This window comes from Pholcus phalangioides, unplaced genomic scaffold, assembly GCF_987345545.1.
Source record: "Pholcus phalangioides strain wild (caught in Gottingen) unplaced genomic scaffold, Ppha-v1.0 ptg000031l_1, whole genome shotgun sequence".
In the NCBI taxonomy this organism is placed as follows: Eukaryota; Metazoa; Arthropoda; class Arachnida; order Araneae; family Pholcidae; genus Pholcus; species Pholcus phalangioides.
Genome location: NW_028301621.1, coordinates 8,311,001 through 8,336,348, shown reverse-complemented (window position 1 = coordinate 8,336,348; position 25,348 = coordinate 8,311,001). Strand labels below are relative to the sequence as shown.

Below are 25,348 nucleotides of genomic sequence, written 5' to 3'. Positions count from 1 at the left end.
TTATGTGCTATTATATTTTGTAAATGTAACTGATTATTTTAATTGTATTTTTATACTTCTAATTTCAATGCAAATCATTTGTTTTTGAGATTTTGGCATCACCATGTCGGTTCGATTACGCAACTGTCCTCCATACATGCCTGTGAGAAAAATCCCGGATCAGGTTTTTTTCATCGGTTTTATTAGTATGTGATGGGGCGGCATCATTTTTTACATTTCCAAATCACTAATAAATGCAGGTACGTTGGCGTTGGTTCGCCCACCCAATTTCTTTGTTTTTTCCGCTTTCTAAATCCTATTATATTAAGTTTATAGCGAGTATAAATCTTGAATAGGCGCAGTCAATTAATATTTTATATGAACAGTTAATCAGTTAATGTTCAAACATTATCATTCATTCGCGAGAAATAGTCTATCAACTAAAAGTTGTTTTTCATTCAATAAGTTTGTATAGAAGGGGCTGTGTGAGAGAAAATTCAAGGTATTTCACATTATAAATCATTAAAAAAATCAAATAACTTGTAACTTTATAAATTATCTTTTTAATCATGCAGTTAGTGCCTTTGTAAATTTGTGAAAGGTGGCTCTCTAAGATAACTCAAAGTATTTAACATAGTGTTATCATAAAAGATAACTTGGTTGAGTCATGGGGCCCCACACCCTGTTGCAGGGCCTTCAAAAGTGAATTTACAGTGTGAAGAAACAAATTTATAATTGCCCAGAGTTCCCTGGACTGGAGCCCTGTTGTTCTCACCTTTGTGGGCAGGACCTGTTTCTCATAAGTTTGAGCCCTGGGCAAACACATTCTTTTAAGGCCCTAAAGTATGTATAGCAGTTTTTGAGGTGTACGCAGGGGTAGAAGAGGGGGCATAAATGGCTCCTTAACCCAATACAATCAGAAATTAAAAACATTTGCTAATATTTCTTGAAATCAAAATATCCTGAGAAGCCTATTTTGGCACCCGAATAGGCCCTGGGCACATGTCTCATTTGCCCATGTGAGAAAGGGCAGGGCCATAGCATTCTTTCTGGCAACCTCCACAAAAAAGATTATTGTATGTAAAGCAAGTGTACATTTTTTGCGAGACTTATTCGGCAAGGGGTCCCGGGCTAGTTACAGACCTGGGGGAGGGGGGGGAGGCGGGCATGTGTTCGAGCTATTTTTCAAAAGTGAAATGGTTAACATATTTTTTTAAATGCCTTCACAAAGAATTGAAATTTAAATCTATAAAGCATGGTGTGTATTGATTTTATTCAAGCATAATATAAATGTAGGATTTTGCAATGTTACAAAAAATGGATTGTGTATGAAAGTAGTTATCCATGAGTAACTTTTATCAAATGAGGTGTACATAATTTTTTGATGAGGAAAAGGCTGACAGTTATAACTTGGGTACCTATATATATTTTTAGCCATAATGCCTATCCACATCATCACCATAATAACTATAGATATTATAGAGATGGTGGCACACAAATATACATATAATACAGTCGATCCCTGCTTATAACGTTCCCACTTATAACATTTTGTCTCTTAGTACGACTCATTTTCATAGTTTAACTTTAATTCTCTTTAAGATTTCCCATTTACAATGGTTTTTCATGATTTTTTTGGGAAACATAACTGAGATTGATTACATATTAGGCTTAAGGGTGGCTCAGGCTGTATAAAAGTTTACAGTTAAGCCCATAGATATGACTTTTCACTATCAGTTAACTGTAGCTGTTATTAGAGGTTCCTCCTATCAAAATTCATTTTTACGTCGTTACTCAAGGAGTAATGAATTCTCTTATGGCAGTGGTTCTTAAAGTGTCATTGCTTATTATGGCCTGTATTTTTTGAGCAAACCATGTATATGTAATTTTCTGAGTGTGCAAACATTAGATTATAAATAGGGAAACCTCATATGTAAACGGTACTCAAGAGGGTAAAATTATTGTTACACAGGATATGTTATAAAATGGATAGGAGGTATGTCGGGAACAAAGAATAATATATAGACAATTATCGTTGTACAAGGTACCTTTTATACATGATTTTTTACTATATAAATACTATAAACCAGGGCTTTTGATTAATCCCTGGTTGCTATGGCAACTGAAAAATTGATATTATTGCATTCAGTTAATTAAATGATAGTCCTGTATAAATCTTTTGCCCGACATGTCCAGGATGTGTAAAAGTTCTGCTCAGGCACATATTTTTTTCCCCATCACATGCCCAATTCGGGTATGTTAAAAATCCAAAAAATGGGAAATTTTTTAGGGTTTATGGAAAGTTTTGAGAGTTCCAACAAATGAGAAATGCAAAACTATATACATGTACATATTTCTCATTATATATATATTCTTCAATAAGAATTTTTATCAATAGATGGCAACACATTTGTTTGGAATGTGTGAAGGAAATATTACGAAAAGGGAAATTTTGTTGGCCTACACCATAGTTTCCCAACCTTTTTTGTCCCATCGCCCCTTCTTCAGGAATTTTTTTCTCCCATCGCCCCCAACGCAATCTAACCCATAAGATCCGATGTTTTACCCGCAGCTTCTACCGCCCCCTTTAACTTTTCATCGCCCCCAAGGGGGGCATTAACGCCCACGTTGGGAATTATTGGTCTACACAATAAGTTTTATGAAAGTTCTTTTACCAGAACTTGACAAATGCAACCAATGAGGAGCTTATTGGCTGTATTCGCTCGAATGTAACATGTGCTTCTCATTAGTTGTAATTGTCAAGGTTAGTGTAATACCAACCTTAGACTCCGGGGATTATTAAAAATTGATCAGTGTCAGAAATTTCTTAGTGTTGTATAAAATTTTAAGATTTCATCAAAAGAATAACTTGAATTTTTACTGTAATACAATGCTCTTAATTTTCTCTGCATATTTTAATCAAGAGATAGCAGTACATTCGTTTTGAATATGAGAGAACTTTTCTCAAAAGGGAAGTTTTGACAGCTAGTTAATGCTGTAAGATAAATGTGAGAAAGAAAATTCAACCGGCCTTGTGGGTAGTTAAACCCACGCCCTCTCATCTGCTGCGTAAGTGCTCTAGACCAACGAATCCTCTTTCCTTGGAGCTCATGTTCCCTGAAATAGACCATACAGGGACAGCTAGCCCTAACTGAAGCCAAAGCTCAGCAATTTCTGACACTGCTACCAGATGGCAGCTTATTTGAATGTTACTCTCCACTGTTGCTATGAAGGTTTCGCAGTGAGAGTGGGTTCAATTCCCTGCAAAGCCACTGGAATTTTTTTTCATGAATTTTTCTTCACATCAACCAACTGTTGAAGAAGGTGTAGTAATAGCAGAGAGTGACATCAGCTACAGATAAGTTGCCATCTAGTGGCAGTGTCAGAAATTGTGAGCTTTGGCTTGAGTTTAGTCAGGCTGTCCATGTATGGTTACGTTTGGTACACACGAGCTCTAAGGAAAGAGGATTCATTGATCTAGTGGTCTCACCTGGCAAGTGAGAAGACATTGGTTTGTTTCCCTGCAAGGACAGTTGAATTTTCTTTTGTGGATTTATCTTTGCATTAACCAGCTGTTGAAACCTTCATAGTAATAGCGGAGAGAGACATATTAAATCGTATCAGAAATATTAAATTTTTTTTGTAATTCATATCGCCATGTCTATCAACATAGAACAAAAAGTCACTATATGTCCTGAAAATACGAAGACATTTTTTTTTTGGGAAAAACTGATCTCAAAGTGTTTGGTTTAAAAAAATTTTTTTTTTCGTCATTTTGATACATAAAAAGTACCATTGACTAAAAACATGTGAATATCTGTTATTTTTCAAGTGTTATTGGTATCAACTTGTGATAATCTATTAGAATTTTGTGTTAATTTTACGGTTTTCAATTCCAGTTTTTTCTGATTGTGATATTTTCTGTGTTTATATTGTAGGTCTTGATAAATGCTGTAAGATTGATCTATCCTCACGAAACTCAAACTAGCAAATGATGGCCTCAATGTTATGAAAAGAGACATTCTATCTTTGTTCACAAGAAGCCCGGGTGTCGTATTCTGGTTTTGTTGCGTGTAACTCCCATTACTGGTATGTATCACAGTCCATACTCGGCACCGTGGCTTTTAGGAAACTATGTTCAACACAAGTCGCCTGTTCTTATGTCTTATGGTGACGTGTCCCTGATCGCTGTTGATCCTCTATCTGCATACATACCGTATGGACATCTCTCGCAAGTTTACGCCTCGCCAGTCGTGTTTGATATTCCGAGTATGAAAAGAATCCCAGTCAATTTCTTGATGCACAACATGGAGTCGTTGAACTGTTACATGCCAATGTGGTGCAGGAAAGATTTTGCTAGAAATGTGCCGGAGAGACAGTTTTCCAAGGACAGCCTGTTGGACTCTGGTAATGGTAGTGACGGCACTGCTTCCAGTTCCCGTTCCTCCACGCCGTCTTCGGTGAGCGCTTCACCGAATGTTGGGCGGAGATTGTCCTCGTGCGAAGGTGGTGGCACATCTCCTGTTAAGTCTCCAAGGTAAAATTGTTGTAATTTATAAGCAGATAAATATACAAGGTTTGCTCAAAAAGTATGCGACCATAATTTATTATGCGTAAACTAATGAAGCTAGGGAGCCGGGGTTTGGTGCATGTATGTAGGCGATCTTAGTGCACATGCTTGAATTTTAACCTGCTAGCAGGTTAATGAAGTGAGTGCCGTTGCATTTTAATTTTCGACAAAACTGGCGGGAAAAATTTGAATGCTACTGCATTAAATTTTGTGTGAAGCTTAGTAATTTCAAAGTGGAAACAGTCCGCATAATTCAACAGACCTTCGAAGATTAAGAAATGGGCACCATATCGATAAAGGAGTGGTAAAGCCGCTTCGAAGATGGCAGCAACGGGGAGTGAAACATGTTTAAGTAGATTTTTGACATTTAGAAACGAGATCATTATTGACTGATCATGATTCAATGATCGTGCATCACCAGAGAACTTATGGATGAAGCAAACATTAGCATTGGATTCATCCATCCACATTCCATTTTGACTAATTTGGTCCTCAGGATTTGCTTAGTCATGCTAACTGTCTTTTATTCCAGTGGTTCATCACAGGGTTGTGTGGTTTAAACCACGTTGGTTTAAACCATGGTTTTAACCAAGTGGTTTTTTTAAAAAAACCACTTCGGTTTTTTTCAAAAAATCAAATAAAAGTTGCCTAAATATAATTTTTTTCCTTGAAAAATATCATATTGGTTCATTATTAGCCAAAATGTTTCATTTTTACCACATTTTATATCCTTGGGTACATTCTGATGGTATATCTTTAAATGACATAAGATTTTATAAGCGGTTTTTTTCAAAAAGTCTCATAAAAGTGGCCAGAATATATATATTTTTCATATGAAGTATCTTAGTTATTTAAAGTTATATACAAAAGCCAAAATTTCTCATTCTTACAACATTTTCTACCCTTTGGCTACATTCTGATGCTCTATCTTTAGCAAATTCATGAATAAGGATTGCATCACACATCTAAATGTAGTGGTGTATTATCTCACAGGGTTTCTTTTTCTCTTCACAAAGAAGCAGCTACAGTAGTGACACCATCATGCTAGAGCCAGGTGGTCCTATAATCCAATAAAGACACCAGCTGTCCTTAAAGGACAAAGACTAGTGTACTAGTGGTTACATTACCTCACATACATTTTCATTTTCTTTCCCATAAGAAGTAGCACATCTCCTACTGTATATCTCCCAGTCTTAATATTCAATAGTTGTTTTTTTTATACTTTCACACACACACACACACTGTTAAGCCCAGTTAATCAAGGTTCTACTGTATAGTAGTAACAGATTTTTGAAAAATAATCAGCTATATACTGGGTGATTATAATTTAAGTTTTGATTCCAAAACTATACAATAAGTACTGATCAGAATGACTTGAAAATTTGCATGGATACTCCTGAAGCAATGGAAGTTTCTTTCGCAAAAAAAAAGTGCAAAATGTGCAAGTAGACGATGCTGTACTTGGCCCACAGTATAATCTATTTTGTGCAACCACATCATTTCGGCACTTCCACAGCATCAGTGTGTGATAGAACTTCTATCAAGATGCACATTGCAATACCAGCAAAGCAGCTGCAGAAGACCCATTTTGACAGGATGCACCTCAACCCTTGCAACTCCTGGCTGTGGGGGACCGCAAAATGTTATAAACAGTGGTCAGATTAAGTGGTTTAATAAAGCTGAATTGCAAGAACATCCACATTATGACCGTGGCATACTCCGATTTCGCTGTTGAACAAGAATTTTTGTGCTTTCAACCTCATAGTAAGAACATGCGGTGGACAACATATTTAACATTTCTTAAGTAAGTTGTAGTTATTTGTTCAATTACTTTGTTTTTTGTGATGTTTCCATGAATTATGAAATCGTGAAATGCTATAATTAAGTTATCATTTTGCCGTGACTGGCTATCGTTTCCATTCTGCGGGCAAATTTCCCGCATGTTGGATGATGTCGTTAATTTTACATTTTTAATTATCTTTTTCCCCTTTATCAAATAAAATTGAATTTTTTCAGGAATATTCATGTCAATTTTCAAGTCATTCTGACAATCGTTCTTTTTTTACAGTGTTTTGAAATCAGAACCTTAGTTATAACCACCCCGTATATCGTAAATCATTGCTAATTAATCTGCATTATTTATGCTTCATTAAATACATTATATTCACCTAATTTTTATTGCTTTTTGCAAAATAGCTTCCTAATTAAGTATGCTGAAAGTAACTGGAGAAAAACCTTTATATACTATATGATTAATAATAACATTAAAAGAATTTTCAAACACACAGTAACCCATTGAGTTAAGCAAAAAAATAATTAAATTGCAAAAGTTGGTTTTTGTTAAAATGTAATAAATATTTATTGATTAATTAGCATGGGAATAGTGTTAATTTCATTAATAAACATTTAATTTTAGTTAATTATTGGAAGTTTGAATGATTTTTCAGAAATTTTATTGTTTTTAATGTTAATACTATTTAAAACAAAAAAACCGGTTTAAACCAAAAAAACCTGGTTTAAACCAAAAAAACCCGGTTTTTTGGTTTTTTTAAAAAAAACCGGGTTTTTTTACCAACCCTGGTTCATCATGAGTATGCATCACATGGTGCAATCATTGTCAAGGAGTACTATCAAGAGGTTCTGGGTTGCGATTGGCAGCTGCATTAAAATTAATGCAGTAGCATTGTTCAAGCTTTTTCTGCTAGTTTGTCAAAGATGAAAATGTAACTGCGCTCACCTACACATCTTCACTCAGTCTCCTAGGGATTGGTAGCTTCTGTAGGTAGGAAAAAATTCACACATGTACACACTAGGATTGCCTACATACGTGCACCAAACTGTATCATCCTAGTTGCATTAGTTTACGCACAAAAAATTATGGTTGGATACTTTTTGAACAAACCCCCATGTATATTATTTTTGTAATGTTTATAGTGTAGAAGATTGCAGATTTAGCACAGAATTTCAAAACCAGTGTTTGAATCAATATTTATCATTGTTTAACTTTAATGGTTAAATTTTCATTTTGATGTTTTTATATTCCTAATATTACAGTAGGTCCTATAAGCACTAATGAAACATTCTATTTTGATTTGCTGTAATGCGGTGAATGCTGATTGGTAATGTTAGTGTTATCTGCAGTTTCTGGAACATTGAATTGTTCTATCGTATTTGTTCTGTAATATTTGTAGGGATGGTGTCAATTGAGAAAAAAATTTTCTCCCCGTGAATTGCACTATAGTAGCAAAATTTTACAAGTGTTCATTTATTCTAGAGATTTTTTTTTGCTATTAATATTTGTTTCAACTATTAGTACTTTTTCATTGTAGTTTATTGAAATGCATTAAAATTTTTTTTTTTTTGTATAGGCAAAAGAACTCCCATTTTAGTTATCGGCGGTCATCTACTGCAGCTAATGTTTCCTACAACTCTCATCCGAAACAAAGTTCCCATTATATTTTTCATGGAGACCAGTGGGACAGAGTGAGATTTTTTTCTTTTCCGTACCATATGATTATCTAATAGTAAACTTTGTGATGTCAGATATAAGTGACACATGTAATGATATCTGAGGCAGTGATATCTATAGGCTAATGGAGATCATTCTGTAATAGAAATTCGTTAGCTGGAACATAATTTCCCATAGGTTTCAAAGGAAAGTAGTTTAATTCGTTCTAAGTACTCTTAATATTCAAAGAACTTTTGTAAAATGTCAAGAAGGGCTATAGAAAAGACAAAACTAACTGATAGCTCAGACCTGCCAACTTTCTGAATTCAGCCTGGCAATGCCAGATTTCACGACATTCACAGGGTTTCTAGATTTTCCCAAGTTCTTTTCCCAAGTTATTGCCATAATTTTTTTAAAAATGAAAAGACGTTGAGTTTGCTTTTTTCCATGCAACCACTTTCTTTTTTTCGAAAAGTTATCCCAATTTACATGAAAAAGTTTGAGATCTCATCACTTAAACAGTAAGTAATTTGTATGAACAGTGGTCAAAGTAATCCAAATCTATTAGCATAAACAAACAGTGGTCCATTCATGTTGAAAGTGGTTTTTTAATACGTGTTTGATCGTAAGACACCTGATAGATAATTCAAAAAGTATTACTTTCCCATCCATATTTCATAGCAAAAATTACAGAAAATCAGGATCTATGTACAGGAAAATACAAGGCATCATTCTAGTTTGGGTAAAATTCCTAACTGCCAATGGGAGGGAAATTGAGGGTTTCCAGAAATCTGTTAATTTTAGAATGATTTTGCAAAAAAACTATAACGAAAATGTACAGTAATTCTAGCAATTTCTTTAGAATAGTTGGGCAACAAATGACTTCGAAAAATATGGGAATGTCCCGTAAAATATAGGTAGTATGATCACCTTGTGTATTTTTTATTTTGGTTTTTATTATGGCCAGAAAAAACTTGGCAGGGGAAAAGTATGTTTGCCAGATTTTTAACTAAATTTCAGGATTTTCGTAAGAAAGTTACAGAATTTTTACTTTCTGAAGCTTGACAGGTCTGAAAGTGGAAATGAATAGGCTAGTTTCCCAATTGGGTAAATAGGAATTGAAATGGGAAGTTGAGAAACTGAAGATCATTTATTATAGTATGTGCATAACCCAGTCGGTTCATAGGTGTTTTCTGTCTCGATACATGCATATGGATAATCAGACTTGTCAATCTTGCACTGAAAACATCCACTCCTAAGCTCTTTCATGGAATTTTTCTTACCTCAATCTTCCACTTTACATGAAATTCTTCAAAAGTTTTCTAAAAGAAAAGTCAAGGTCGTTTTCTTATAGACTGCTATAAGAAAAAAGTTAGTCTCTGAACTGGGAAAAACCTCTGTAGAAAGCGAGCAGACTTCCAATATGATACTTAATTACATGAAGATTCAAGCATTTGCCATCTTCACTTCAAAATATGGAAGGTAGATGGCATCACCTGCAAGAACACACAAGCAATTCTGACTTTAATACGTAGGGTCTTGCCTAAACACACACAAAACATTCTTGCATGTATAGATTCATTAGAAATTCTCCAGAAGCATGTGTACGAGATGCGTGTACTGACTTCAGATGCTGGTAAAGACTAAAACTAAATATTGTGTTCCAGATCTTTCATTAGGAAAAGATTTATGTAAAATTGAAGTAATTTGAAATTTTTTACTGAAACTTGTAATATTACTGCTTGTATGTGCTACTTGTAATATTTATTGCTTACGAGTACTTCGAGGTGCAAATACGAGCTGGTCTTCCATTTGAAAGTCTCCTAGCTGAAAGTAGGCAGACCTTAAACAAAATAATTGTGTAACAGTAACATTCAGGCATCTGTTATTTTCACTTTAAAATATGGTAGCACCAGTATGACATAGAGTAAGCACAACTGACAACATAAACAAGTTAAGGTCACACATATACACAATGTTCCTATGTGTAATCAATTTGTTAGCAATTCACCAGAGGAATGTTTGAGGTACATGTATGTTTTAAGTTGTAATATTGCTTTAGAAAAATTACCTTTTTAAAATATACGTTTTTAATTATTCAGGTATCCCAAGAGGTCTGGAAGCATTATGTGAGATGCCGACAGCCGGAAGAAACATACTTTAAAAAGATGAGACTGAGAAATACGGTGCATAACGTATTGATTCAAGCTTTCCCAAGTAATTTTTTTTATTTGGATTTGATCTTTATTAATTTTCACTGAGAATAGTACTCAAGTTATAGTTATGAGATGTATATTGTAAGCCTACAAAAAACTATAGAGTATTAATGATACATTATTTTATAATGTCCAAAACGCAATTTCTGATTTTATAACATAAGAGTAAAAACCAAAATTAAGATCCTTATGATATCAGTTACAGTGAAACCTTGATATAATGATACTCTGTAGATCAAGAGAAAACATCGCTGTATAGGGATTACTGTTGTATTGAGAAGTAGCATTGTCATCAGGGCCTGCCAAATTTATACAACACATTTCACAAATTTTATTTCTCAATGAAAGAATATACAGGCAACTTATGCTTTCATTCCAAAAATAGTTCATTTGACATGGCTATCTTGAATAAATAGAGCGCTACATCTTTATATCTTAAATCTTTTAAACCTTTAAATCTTGTATGCATTATCTTGGAAGTTTTGAAGGAAGTTGACAAGAAGTTGATGTCGAAAGCCAAAATAGAATCATTGAATATTCCAAAGAGTACTTTGTTCACCATAATTAAATACCAAGATTCCATTATGGAAGAAGAGTTGAGGTTCTCTTTTTCATATAGTCAATTACAGGTGCATGTACAGTTAAGTAGTAATAGTCGATTACAGGAAGGGAAGTTCCAACAGTTAGAAAAAGCAGAGAAGGTAAATTTTATGATTTTTGAAAACATTTGACACAACTTTCCAATATAATGTCTGTTTCCCCTGGAATGAAGGAGTTGTGATAACGAGTGTAAACTGTACAAAGTTTATACAAATCATGAAGGTAATAAGATAAGGTAAAAACTGAATACCTTGGGTGTTCATTTTGCATTTGTCTTCAAAAAAATGTAAACGCTTTATGTTTACATCAAGGCAGTGGTAATGTTTTTCAGAGATATGAATTTTTACAAGTAGAAAAATCATTCATGATGGTACGCGTTTCATTAAAGGTTTTAATATATATTTCCAGCTTGTAATCTCTGTGTTGTTGGTTCATCAGTCAATGGTCTCGGGACAAATACCAGTGACATTGATATGTGCCTGATATTGACGGCTACAGAGGTAAGTTTATTCCAGCTAGTTTCAATGTTATTTAATCATTTGAAATACCAATTTATATTCAGAGCTTAAGTTAACATGAGAAAATTTGGCAGTAGTATAACTTGAACTTAATGGATAGAAATCATCTGTACCAATATCTGTGTATTTACTGAGGAAGCATTGAACTTTTGCTCTTTCTAACCTTTGCTGCTTTTCTAAAAAAAGTTCTAAAATGACCAGAACTGATCTTCATAGAAAAATTTTTTTACATTCATGTTTACCAGTTTCTATATTCAGAGTATCGGCATTATGATACATTCAAACATTTTTAAAATAGCTTTTGTGGTACATATTTTATGTGTGTGTAATTTCAATTTCTGGGTTACCAAAACTTTTAATTCCAACATGAAATTTGCAGTGTTCAAATTTAAGTGTTTCTTTGTGATTTTTTTTTTTTATATGGTGAAACCTCATTACAATGACACTTGATGTAATAATAAACCCCTCTGATATTTTTTCTTGGTCCACAGTGTGTCATATCCAAGTTTCACTATGTACAGAAATTTAAAAAAAAAAAAAAATCGCACTTCATTTTGAAGAATAAGAATTTTAATATTGAATAATTTCAATACTGTATTTTAAACTTGCTCAGTACTAGACATTGCACCAACATATCTCTGATAGATTTAGAACAGTGGTTTTTAATTTTTTCCATTTCCTCCCCTTGTGTAATTTTATTTGCCTTCCCTCACTTCTTTGGGTAAATAGTTTATTTGCTATCAAATTTACTTTTTACAATTAATAACATTAATTATGTATCCCCTAATTACTTTTGAAATTTTTAACCTGAAATTCAGTTGCAAAATTAATGTTTTGAAGAGAAAGTATCACAGGTATAATATAAGAAGGCGGCTAAATTGAAATTATACATTTCAATTTTTTAGTGACTAATTTGTTATAGATTTTTCATAATATTTTGAAACTGAGGTTGGTTTTTGAAAGAGCCACCCACATTCAAATGATATTTTTTCTTTTTTGCTTTCATGAGCTAATATAATGAAAACCCCATTTTACAAAAGTTTGTGTTGGTGAATGGTGGAAGTATTTGCCTAGCTGTTGTCACTAATTTTGTAAATGATTTCAACTGAACACACCAGATAACTTTCATAGTTTATAAATTATACTATGGTGATTATGACTATAAATATGAATCTCATATTCATCAAGTTTTTCAATTTTTTCTTGAAGTACATTAAAAATGTAAGATCACTGCAGAGTTGCTGTAGCTCTGCATTTCCACTATGGGTTCTAAATGAGTTCCACTAAATGTTCTAAATCGGAATTTTTAAATTCCATTCTAATATGTGCCTTTAGTAAGAGCACATATTAGAATGGAATTTGATAAAATAGAAGTCACCCTTTAATGAAATCATTATTATACTACCATCATTCATAGAATTGGGGGAAATTAGAGGGTAAAAGTGGTGAGGAATCAGCTATAAAATTCTGCCTCCTCTAATTGGTTAAATCAATTAAAATTTTAATTGTTAAAATTATAGTTTGGGAAAGTTGGTGCTCAATAAACTCCATTGATGGGACATATTTGTAACTAGCTCTTAAAAACAACTTTCTGGTTTATTTTATGATTAAACTTAACATAACACATTTTATAGAGCATGTTATGATATTGAAATTCTTTGAAAGAATAAGAAACAAGCTTTTTCACCTAAGTGTAGGGTATGCATTGAATTCACCATGTAGAAAACTGAATTTAACATTTTAATTTGCATGTCATGCTTTTTCTTTAATTGTGTATTTTTTGTTTTAGATTGATCAGCAAACAGAAGCGATGCTCTTGTTGAGATGCGTTCAGAGAATATTAAATCGATGTTGTAAGCAATTTTCTTAGATTAATTTTTTTTCATTGAACATTATCCGAAAACCAATTTTTATGAGTAAGTTTGAACAATATAATTAGTTTTCAAATATTTGCTGTTTTTAGGAAACCAATAGTTTTATATATTTCTTTTTTTTTTTCTTGATAGCATTTATAAAGAGTACTGAGCTTATCACTGCAAAAGTTCCAATATTGAAATTCACAGATGATGTGAAGTTAGTATTTTTGTTTCAAATATTTTTTTGCTAATATTTCAACTTAGGATATTTAAGTAATGTATTCAATCTTTTATACTTTAGTTTTGAAAGCCGTCAAAATAAGTTTCCAATTGATTTACTTTGTGAGGGAAAAATCTATTTCTGGGGTGAAAACTAAATGAAACTTTGCAGCTAAATTATGTGTTTTTCAGTCCTATTTACAGCAATCACAAATTCAAATTCATCTGTGGAATGCCATAATATTTCACATAATGTTATAATACAGAGTGATCATAAAATATTTTTTCCAGTATAAGAGCCCAGAGCAGCCCGTAAAACAGATTGCGAATGAAATTTAAGTTATAGGTAGTTTCAGAGTATGCTCTTGAGAATAAAAAGAACATAAAACCCCAGCACTTGTGGTTATGATAACAGCAAAAATATTTCCAAAAAATTAAAATAGCAACATAGACCTTTATACATTGGAATGTGTTGGATGCTGTGAAAAACCATGAATGGTGCATGTAGCCTGATAAATGCTGGTGCTAGACGCAGACAAAGAAACACATGGAAACAACCGATGCCGTTCACATTACTGATGCAGGAAGTCAGTATTAGTGTACCAAAAAATCCCTTGGTGAGATATTTCTTGGCATGTCCAGTCTCGCCAGGTGCTACAGGAACCATTGCCATTCATAGTTATTTACTGTATCGATCACTTTGCAATGCATAAAAGAAAGTGTTTCCATTTGAATTTTTCTAAATTTTGTTGCCAAAACCTAACTGCTAGAGCTTTGTTTTTTATTTCCGTTCTTGAATATACTGTGAAACAGCTAGGCCTATATGTTGAATTTCATTCCTGTCCATTGATTTTTGCAACCACTGTAGGCTTATATTAGGCTTATGTATTGGCAAAGTTATTTTATGATCACCCTTTATGTTTTACTGGTATCATTCAGTTTGTGGATTGTTATGTTTTTATGGTCATTTAGAAATTATTAAGGCTTAGCAACTCAAGTGAGTGAAATATGGATTTGTTTTTGGAAGTGTTGTGATTTTCATGAATTTGAAAGTCGTGCTTTCATATTTTTGTGTTCCCATATGAGGAGCATATACAATTTTACACATACTAGTGGATTTGAGTTATTGCTTCCAAAATCTTCGAGAATAGATTTACAATACAATAATAATTATACAGGGCTTTCAGCAGCTATGATCTTTCCCCTCCCCTTGAGAATAGATTTGTTGCTTCAGAAGTTTTTGCTAATGTCCAATATTCCCTTTCCAGTTCTCAATTTTTGACTATCAAAAACCCATGCAAATTTTCTAATTGTCTGAGCAACCAAAGAATTGTCTGTCTTTCATTGGCCATGAAAGTTAGCTCAACAGATTTTTATTTTTGTTACCTTTTAACTGCAGAATACTGCATGTACTATTTTAGATTTTGCATGTAGTTTATTTCTGTGAACTTGATGATTCACATGAACCAGTTTTTATTGTGTAGCTTAAAAATAATTTTATATCCTTTTGTTTCATGTGAACAATTTTATACTGTTGCTGTGAAAATGTTAATTTTTTTTATCTTTTTAATATGGAGTTCTGAATTCAGACAAATAACTGATCAATTTGGTTATTGTAAATATCTTTTGAAAAATATGTTGTGAAAGAGTGAAAGTGCTACATTACCAAGTAATTTGTAGCCAAAATAACGTGGTTTAAGAACTTTGTTTTATGAACATTATTTCTGTATGTTGTTGCCTTGATCTGAATTACTATATTTAAATTTTAATCAACTGGTATTTTATATGAGCACATTCCTAATGCTGTCTCTATTGTAGTATCCAGGTTGACCTGAACATAAATAACACAGTCGGTATAGCGAATACACACTTAATCAGGAATTATTGTTGCCGTAAGTACTTGATTTTTGCTCTAATGTGTTCATCTACAAATGTATTTTATTTCTGCCTCCATTGTTGATTAACAATAAATTAGATATACAGGGTGGGCGAAAAGTCTTGGACACCCAACTTAAAATATTAACAACACACCAACCAATTGACATAAAAAGATGTGGTTTGCAATAAAATACTTATCATGGCGTAAAGTTTTTCAATTAATTTAAAAAAGTCCCAATTTCACTCACTGGTGGTACTGTAAAACTAAAAACTCAACATTACACATAAAAAGCAACACACAAACAGTGCATAGTTAATGTTTGACAATTTACGTTAAATAAAACTATTATATTTTTCAACATGAGCAGAGCACCTTTTCTCCTGTTTCAATGTATCCAAACTAAAAATAGAGCTCATATTGAAATGTGATTGAAATGAAATTTCTTAAATTTCCATTCTGAGGATACCATTTACTAGAGTCCATTTCCCCCCATAATTCAGATATTAGTGTTTTAAAATTTGCAAAATATTTTTGTAGTCAAATTATTCTAAAATTTTGAGGTTTCTGTGTTTTAGTGGACTGGAGGGTGCAACCGCTTGTCCTTGTCATAAAAAAATGGGCTCAAGATTACAATATCAATAATGCGAAGGATATGACGCTTTCCAGTTATTCTCTAACACTCATGGTTATTCATTACCTGCAGTGTAAGTTTTGGTATTTAATTTTAAGAAAGTAATTGGCATCCATTTGAAATTTTGTATCATAATGCCATTGTTTTTAGTATTTGTCTCATATATGATTGTTTTTTTTCCCTTGTGCGTAGGTGAAATGTATAATCCAAGACTGTATATTTATTCATGTTTTTTTTAAAATTTAGGTGGCTGCTCTCCACCAGTCCTACCGTGTTTACAAAAAATGCGACCGGTAGGTTTATAACGTTTTTCTGCTTTTTTTGATTGTTTTAAAATCCTACTGTGATATTTTTCTTTTGGTATTGGTCTGTCATCGGCACGACCAATGGTACATGGGCACGTTAGCCTAGGTATGTGAGATACTTGCCTGCAGTACACCAAAGGGTAACTCTAATATGAATATGTTAAGGCTGCAAATATATATACGCATGCACATGTTCTGGCATGTACCAGTTACAAAATTTCCCAGAAGAATGTTTTTATGAGATGCATGTATGGTTAAGTAGTAGTCATTGGCAAAATTTTGTTTTGTGGTTCCTAACTTTGAGGTGTAAATATCAGCCGATCTCTGGTTAGGTTTTGTCAAATGGAACTATGAACCTACAATGGTACAAATATTTGATAATTACGCTTTACACATAGTTTGAGAACTAAGTGGCAGTACTTGAAAATACCCACAGGACACTAGATACCATTCAGTACACAGGCACACTTCCAGCCCAACTCATTCGATAGTAAATTGCCTATGGTGTTATATAAAATGCCTTAATTTTCATGTTACGTAACTATCGTGCTGAAGGTCTACCTACTCTCTTTGAATACACTTTTTCAAACGGGAGACCGGCTCGCTTTGGCACCTCAACGGTGGGAAAACTGCAGAAAATCAATTTCAGTAGGCCCCACCACTGTGCTGCCAATGGGATTTGAGTCCAGCAAGATGCTCGTATGATCTCACAACAATTTGCTATGATGTCTGTAAAATACATTGCTACTACTGGAAGTCCCCCCCCCCCCTTGCCACTGGAGGGGTTAGGGGCACCAACGTCTGTTTGATGTGAATTGAAAAACAAATTTTGTCAAAAGCTGTCATTTTGATTTGGCAAGAATAAATTGAAATGAGATAACCAATGATGTGCTTTTAAATATTTTTCATCAAAGGGAGTTAGGCTACCATCAAGAATTTTTTAGACAATTTTTTAGTAATTTCTAGGGCTGGTCGAATTATTTGGGTGAGTTAATCGATCAATTGTTAATTGCTGTTACAAAAATTTAGTTCAATTAACTATCAATTCGATTTAAAATTCTGTTGAATGTTACATTAAAAGTTTTTATAAATTACTAGAAACTAGATTTCTTAGAAAACCGATTAAATGTTTTAACAAGCGTATACATTAGCGCACTGATCTTGTAACATACGATCCCTTGAAGAGGTTCTAATCCATTTGTATGTACACAAACTTTCTTTGGAGAAACCAATTCCCAATGGGTTCATTTCAAACAGCTCAAGAATCTTTATCAGCACCATACAAATTACTGAACAACCAATTGTGAATGCTTGCATTACATGATCCTCAAGCTAATGTATGCCCCTTTTAAATGATTTTCCTATACATTCCTATTCTTGAATCAATAATTTTATCAGTTTTTTCAGCATTGGGAAATGCAAGTCGGTTCAATCAAAACTGATTTCAAATTTAGTTTGGGAGCTTTTTTTTGAAGATCTCAAAATTTATATATTCTCCACTGTGAGCAGCAGCTTTGATGTTCGGGAAGCATCAGTTGGTCACCAGCCTCAATAGTATGCTGGAGTGACCCTCTCCAGATATTTCGTGCCATTTCCAAGGGAAACAAGCAACATGTAAAGCTCAAAGTTATTTCGAAATGAGGGGAGCTAACCTAAAATAATACTTTTTCTAAAATAAGATCCAAAATAAATTCCAGTAAGAACAAATATGTTCAGCATATTAAATATCTTCATGCGAGCGCCCCAGAGTTTACTATATTTGGTTCAAATCCCGAAAATAGGTGTGCGAAAGAAATAAAATGTTTTTATAGCATTAACGTTATACAGGATATCCTGTCCTAATACTGCCTTTATCTCATTAACCATTTGCTGTAGAGGTGGGGCTCCAATTTAAAACGTGCTCGGAAATCACTCTGTATCAGTTTCCAAAGTGAAAACAGTCATAAAATAAATCTAAATTTGTGCTGAAAACTTAATTAGGAAGTTATCGGAGACCAAAAAAAATCCATGTTTCCAAGTGGAAAAATTTGCTGAGGTATTCAAATTCGAAGAGTTGTGAAAGAACAGCATAAACTGACACAGTGCTCCTTTTCCTTATTTATGCTGTTCTTTCCCAACTTTTGAATTCGAATATCTTGGTGAATATTGCACATAGAAACGTGTAATTTTTTTTTTACTTCTGCATTAGTACTTGCAGGAATACTACGTTTGTTATGAAAAGTTTAATCTATTGAAATTTGATCAACCAGTTAAAAATCTTAATCTATTCCCGGTCTAGCAGTTTCTTGACAGTAATTTTGACATTTTTTAACAATATTTTAATGTCATAAGTAGGGCTAGCATTTTTGACCTAAATACGATAGAATATACTGTATGAAAAAAAAAATTCATTTATCCCTTAAAGAACCTAAAATATGCCATAAAAACCTTAAAATTCACTTTTTATAAATAGGCTGGCCATATTTCTTTGAGGAAATTATATTAAATCCAATCATCATCAAAAATAATGCCAAAGGCACACAAATAAAATTGCTGATTTTTGTTAATATTGCCGAAAAATTACTAATTGTGGGAAATGAAGCTAGTGAAGAGTGATCTTGGGAGGAAATAGTCTTCATTGTCCTGCTGAAATATGCAAAATAACATGAAGTACGAAAGCCTGGATAACCAAGCGGAGATATCCTATCTCTGCTTGGTTATCCAGGCTTTCGTACTTCGTCTGAGCAGCGGAGAGTGACATCTTTTCTCTCTATGCAAAATAATGCTATATAATATGAAATTTCCCTTCAATTCTGAAAATCATGAAAAATACCCCCTTAAATTACTATAAAACATGGGAAAATCACTCTATCCCATAAAAACAGTGGCATATGCAAAGTCTTAGAAATCCGAGTCCTAGTCATAAGAATTGGTTACAAAAAAAATTGTAGTTCAGATGTTTTCTCTAGAAAATGAATAGTCTCGATTTCATGAAATTTTCTAATGAAGTTTAATTTTCCAAATGCACCCCACAAGAGTGGATGTGAATTTGCTATGAAAACTTTTCTCCATGTAATTCTTTATGATGGGAATCTTCAACCTGCTGGTCGTGAGCACCCAAGAACACACAATAATAATGCCAGATTTCACTGCCGCGAGATATTGATTGATGCTCCCATTCGAGGATGACCATCAGGTCGATTGAAGTTTTGAGAACTACATGTTAAAAAGTGGTTATATTGATGCTCTTCTTTTAGAGCTGGGTAAGAGGGGTGTTCCCGACTGACAACAGGTTGAAGATCCTTCAGTTTATATGGATTAGTTGAGCGTGAAAGCTGTAATGTTTGTTAACTATTTGCTTGCTTGAACTGCGTTGTCCGTTGTTTTAGAAGAGCTATTTGCTTCAAAATTGTCTTAAATATCAGGATTCTCATGATGACCTGCCGAATTTCAAGTCACAGAATCAAGAATCGTTGGGGAAACTTCTCATTGGCTTCTTCCACTACTTTGGCAATATTTTCGAGTAAGTTATTGATGATATTTAATTACATTGTTTGTTGAATTTCTGATATTTTTTGTCTTTAATTATGCTTTTTTGCTTTTTCGTCAGTTTTGACAGAGATGTCATGTCTGTGAGGCTGGGTTGCAAATTACCGAAGCACTCTGCTATGAATTACAGGTCCACAAAAAACAAGCGAGGCCACTGGAAGTACATCTGCATTGAAGGTAAATTGAAATATTTCAGATAATGCTTCAATCTATGAAGTGGCTGTCTCAACAGCCCCTATAGGTCCCATCCCTTCTGGTAAAGAACCAGCTAGAGCCCAAGCTCTAGCTGGTTCTATTGATTTACGTAATTCTTGAAGACCTTAGTGTTGAATGTTATTACAAGGTTCCTGGACAATGACTGGGTAGATCCAATGTGCAAAGTCTACCCTAATTCCATGTGGTAATAGCTATCACTTGTTTTAACAAACTGATTTGTAAAATCAAAAGCTTATAGATGGTAATATAGAAGAAACAGTATATCCTTTTCAGGACCAGAGGATAAGTTCATGAAAAATACTGTTTTGTAAAATCAAGCAGTGAGACCAATCCGAAAGGGGCCATTCAAGTATAACAGCAGCATTCATGCAGGGTTTAAGCAAGATAAAATAATTCCTTCAGCAAAAAAGCGAAAAGCTTTAGCAAAATGATACAATGCTAATGATTTATGGTTGGATGTCTTCTCGTTTTGTACCTCCTGCATGTATTTTTGCGAAAGTAGCTACTACTTCTCTTGCATTCTAAGATTTTCTTTTGCATTTTGCAAAAAATTCAACTAGCTTAAACCCTGCATCAAGGGGGGGGGGGGGTGTTCAATCAATACACTTCACTCAGAAAAACTGATGGCGGATAACGGCACCACACATAACAAGCATTACATAGAAACAAACCTCACATGTTTATAATATGTACATTCCAATATTTACAGATTCTCGTTATAACTTCTGCAGAGGTGTGTGGACAAGGTGCATGTGTGGTTTAGAAGTAGTATCAGAAGGTCGTGGTCAGACTTTGTGTATATTCTTGAAGGCTTTGGGGGGGGGGGGTTGCAACGAATTAAAGAAAAATTTTGAGTTCTTAGCTTTCAAAAATAGCATTGAAATTGATTATAATGACGTAAAAAAACATAACATTAATTTTTTTAAAAGTACTTGTTGCATCAAATTTTTCATCGTTTAGTGGAGGGGGGGGGGGGCATATGCCCCTCTCAAGTTTGCTGCTTATTTCAATATGTGTTAGGAAGCAGGGGCAGAGCTAACAGAATTTTGCTGAAGGGGGTTCAAAAATAGTTAAATCTGCTGACATACTTGAATGGCCCCAAAGAGACAGCAAGCTAACCTAGGTTCAGACCAATCGTTTGGTATTGGAAGGCTCAAAACAGAACAGATGTGAAACTGTGTGTGATCAAGCAGTTTTATTTCATGTAAAGAGTCCATTACAGCGACACATCAAGAATATAAAATTGTTTGAACACCTTCTCCTTCGTTTATGTGTCCTCCTGAATGTGTGTTTCTTTTCAAAAACCATCCTAATTTTGTAAAAATGAACTAGTGGCACACTTCCAGATCACTTAAGTGACCTTTGTTGAAGTTCCACATCACTTGAGCAGCCCGTGACATATGCCCACATAATTTTCATGTCCCGCAGTGACAGATCATTCAACTGGCTCGTGACATATTCCCAGAAAACTTGATTGACCCACAGCATATATACACAATCTTTTGAGAAATATGTAGCACAATTTTTGAGATCACTAAAGTGACCCACAGTACAGTTCCAGATTACTTGAGTGACTACTTGCGGCACATTTAGATCACTTAGGTAACCTGTGGTGCTGTTCCAGATCATTTAATTAAGTAGCCTGCTAAAAGTTTTTAAACAAATGAAATGGCCAAGCAAGGTTATATACCCTTGGACTAGAGCTTTTGGCAGACCCAGAAATTGATGTCTTTTCCTAGGACCAGCCACTCATGCAGCTATAAATTTAGCGAAGGATCTCTGTGGCTTACTGAGGATATGTCCTTAATTTTGTAGGGTCTCTATACTTGTGAACAAAACTTCAGAGTCAGGCGAACATACACAGAAAGCATATGACAGCGTATATGCATCACATTTGCAGTGTACCCCACGTAACGTGTGAAATTCTATTAGCTTTGCAAACTATGCCATGATAACGTTCAGTAAAATCCAGGATACTGCTCATTGCAATACCTAAATCCATGCATGTAATCTACTTGCAACGTTTCATTACCTAGTTGATAATATTCAGGATCGGTGCGTCTGCCCAAATGCATTGATCCGCTTTGTGATGTTGAAATAGGGAGTTGATACTGATTACTCAACTGGAAAGTTGTCATGTAATTTTTAGGCCCCCTAGTGGTTTTTCTACTGGAGAAAATAACTTCAAGAGAACAGCGAATTGCAATAGAAGGATGGGTAACACAGCCTTAGTGATACGTAAGTATACGCAGGTTTCAACTATTTAATTTTGACAAAAATTGAGAGAGACAACAGTAATGTCATCCGATAAAATTTGGCCTAAAATCGATCCCTGGACTACTGCACTTGGCATTCTCTGGACATGACGCTTGTTACGCAAACCTGATGAACCTTCTCTGATAGCAGTACTTCAATTATCCTTACGATTTCATCAGGAACACCCATGCCAGCTAGCGTCCTTAAGCCAGGTTTTCTTACGGTGTGAAAACACCTGATGCTTAAGAAAAACCCTCAATGTCAGGTTTTTTACCAATCAGCGTTTTCACACTGCAGACGGCGCAGAAATTTTAATCCTAGGGAAAACCTGGCTTTAGTAACAATTTTGTCTTAGTTACGTTTTAACTATTTTAATTTTAACAAAAAAAAATATGCAGATACCCAATAGTCTTTGTTATTTTATTTTCAGAACCTTTCAACCGCACCAATACAGCATGTGCTGTTTACGATGCAGATTCCTTTGGGCGCATTCTGACAGCGTTTCGTGTCACGTACATGAAATTGAAGAACACCCAGGACATATCCGCAGTTCTCAAATTATGAGTGTTGCTCATTTGGATAGATAGCGTTTTTTCCTCACCCCTTTTCATCCCTGAACATGGGGGGGGGAGCAGTATGAAAAAATCAAAAAAAAAAAAAAATTAAATTACTGAAAAAAATCACCAAAAAAAAAGTTTATTGAATTCAATTTGATGCACGAATAAAAAGAAAAGAAAATGGCTTCAGTGGCGATAAGCATTTTTTTTCCTGCCTTTTCTATTACTGATATCGTATGTCGAGAAACTAATGCGACGACTCATGTGATATCGCTCTGAATGAACTGAACACGTTATATAGCTTCTGAAAATTTGTGTATATATATTTGTATTATATGATATACATCTTTTGTGTGTGGATGTTGTGTGTATGGAAGTTATATTTATTGCTAGTGTATTTTTTAAGTGTACGGAACCTGTGTTTTGTGTGTGTATGATGTGCGTGCTGCGGAAAGACGATTCGAAATTTATGATTGTCCACTTTTTTTATGTGAAGAAAATTTGTTTTAATAGAAATGAAATCGCTACTGGTCGGTGTGTGTGAGGAAAAAAACTGTTACTGCCATGTTTTAGAATCTGAAGAGAAAAAAAATTAAACGGAAATAAAGTTGCATATGTATGTTGGTTGGAATTTATTTTTACATTTTAAGATCAAATTATGTAATGATGAAATTTTTTTAACGGACGCCTGTATCGCCAGCAGTGGCATGTTTACAGGGTAGCGGCAGCAAAATTTGAGGAATGAGTGACAAAGAAAAATAGAAGGATGGCAAAATGTATATATAACCCTTTTTTAATGAATTCACATCTCCCCAGACAGCTAGGGACGACTACTAAACCAGATATGCACCTCATCCATATTTCTCTACAGAACTTCTAACGAATTAGTACATGTTAGAATGTGTGTGTACATGTAGTGAACCTTCCGTGAAGTTTGTTTCTGTGTAGTGCTACAATACATTTTTTAAACTATGAGTTTTTTTTCTCAACTGGTAGTGAGTTGAGTGTAATGAATGAATAATTATACCATTGTAGGCCTGTTGCTCTCTGTGGCGAGACTTTTTAATGGGGAGATCGGCTCTCAGACAGGACTGGATCACTGATTGACCTAGAGAGTTTGCAAGCATGTGAGTGAGCAAAAGAGTGACCTAGATCACGTGAGTGACTTACGGCCATATTCATCAACACAGTTTAACCTACAATGGCAGGTGAAAGGATTGAAGATCAAAACGAATTGGTTAAATTGAGGATTTTAACCAATTCGTGTTGATCGGTAATCCTTTAATCTGTGATTGTAGTTTAAACTCTGTCTGTGAAATACGGCCTTTAGTGAGCATAAGCAGCATGGGGTTGACCAAACGAGTAACTTGGAGACACTGATGCACTTGCAGGAGTTGGGGAGGTTAAGCTGGGGCAGATTTGGGGTTTTGCTCTTTCTTTCTCGTCTAATTTTCATGACCATTTCTCAAATTTTATGCGCCGTTCTCTGTAAATACTCTTCTGATCCCACAGTATATGAAGCTTTCAGGCTCAGCAACTTAATGAACCTGCTAATTTTCATCTCGTAACATAGATGACAGCACTTTTTGAATATTAAAAAAACCAGAATACACAAGTTTCCAATGTGTACCAATTTTTTTCTGTGAATATTCAAGAATTGCCAACAAATTGGTATAAGTTTTAAGCGGCAATTATAGAAATGGTGGAAATCTTTTCAAAATGCCATCTTTTTTTACCGAACAATACTTTCTGATTTTTAGCAGGTGCAGACTGAGGGCATGAGGAAAGTTTCTCATTGAGAAATCAGCATAAAATATCTGGTCTTGTCAATGTTAAAATAAGACTTTTATGGATTCGGGATATTTTGTCATTGTTGCTTAAGGGGTAAATTGATGTATTTCCAGACATTTGTGTCAGAACTATGATTGTTATGGATTTTTTTTTTTTTGTCATGTTCCTCAGGGAATTGTAGCCAGCCCAGCACTATATTGCAGTTCCATGTGAAAAGTCTAATCCCATTAAAATTAGCTCCAAGAGATCGGAAAAATCACGGTTATAAAGGAATTCCAGGTTTTCGCATTGTTCCTATGTGAACTTATCTGGGAATTAGGCTGGTATTATACTGTAAGTTTGATAAAATTCTTTTTATAAAACTTCCAATCTAACCAATAAGGTTATTGGTTACATTCTAGAAAATGCAACCGGTGACCTTGTTGGCTGCGTTTTTCAAGTTATAAAAGGACTTTTTTCAAAAGTTTTATAAAGTATAATACCGGCCTTAGAGAAATTGTTGTTAAAAGATTTCCGCTATAACGGCATCCGATTGTACTACTAAACCCCACATCCCTCTGTTGAATTTCCAATGAATTGGTACATGCTTGAATGTGGATGCTGGTATTGCGAACCTAACGTTGGTGGTTAACGTGTAGTACTGCCATCAATTTTTTTCTAAATGCGAAAGTGCAGATTGAATAATTGTACCGTTGTAGGTCTTTTTAAAGGGGAGATCAGCTTGCATTCACGCTTCGAAGTTGGCTGAATTTCGTTTCCTGTGATTCCCAACTAAAATC

General features: G+C 34.2%; 1 protein-coding gene across 4 annotated transcripts; it reads left to right on the top strand.

The window, feature by feature from the left end:
* The first annotated feature begins 113 nt into the window (after nucleotides 1-113).
* On the top strand, nucleotides 114-23,397 carry LOC149067078 (poly(A) RNA polymerase gld-2 homolog A-like). 4 transcript variants are annotated; one of them, XM_089252855.1, is made up of 13 exons: nucleotides 114-239; nucleotides 3,918-4,516; nucleotides 7,918-8,032; nucleotides 10,100-10,214; nucleotides 11,222-11,313; nucleotides 13,121-13,184; nucleotides 13,338-13,404; nucleotides 15,225-15,298; nucleotides 15,861-15,989; nucleotides 16,163-16,209; nucleotides 19,626-19,723; nucleotides 19,811-19,926; nucleotides 22,652-23,397. In XM_089252855.1, the coding sequence occupies exons 2-13, from the start codon at nucleotides 4,071-4,073 to the stop codon at nucleotides 22,783-22,785; spliced, it is 1,497 nt and encodes a 498-aa protein (XP_089108981.1). In that variant the 5' UTR covers nucleotides 114-239; nucleotides 3,918-4,070; the 3' UTR covers nucleotides 22,786-23,397. The 4 variants fall into 4 exon arrangements, with proteins under 4 accessions (XP_089108981.1, XP_089108979.1, XP_089108980.1 ...); XM_089252853.1 differs by having other exon boundaries at nucleotides 117-239; nucleotides 19,590-19,723; XM_089252854.1 differs by having other exon boundaries at nucleotides 133-481; nucleotides 19,590-19,723; nucleotides 22,652-22,897.
* Nucleotides 23,398-25,348: the final 1,951 nt, after the last annotated feature.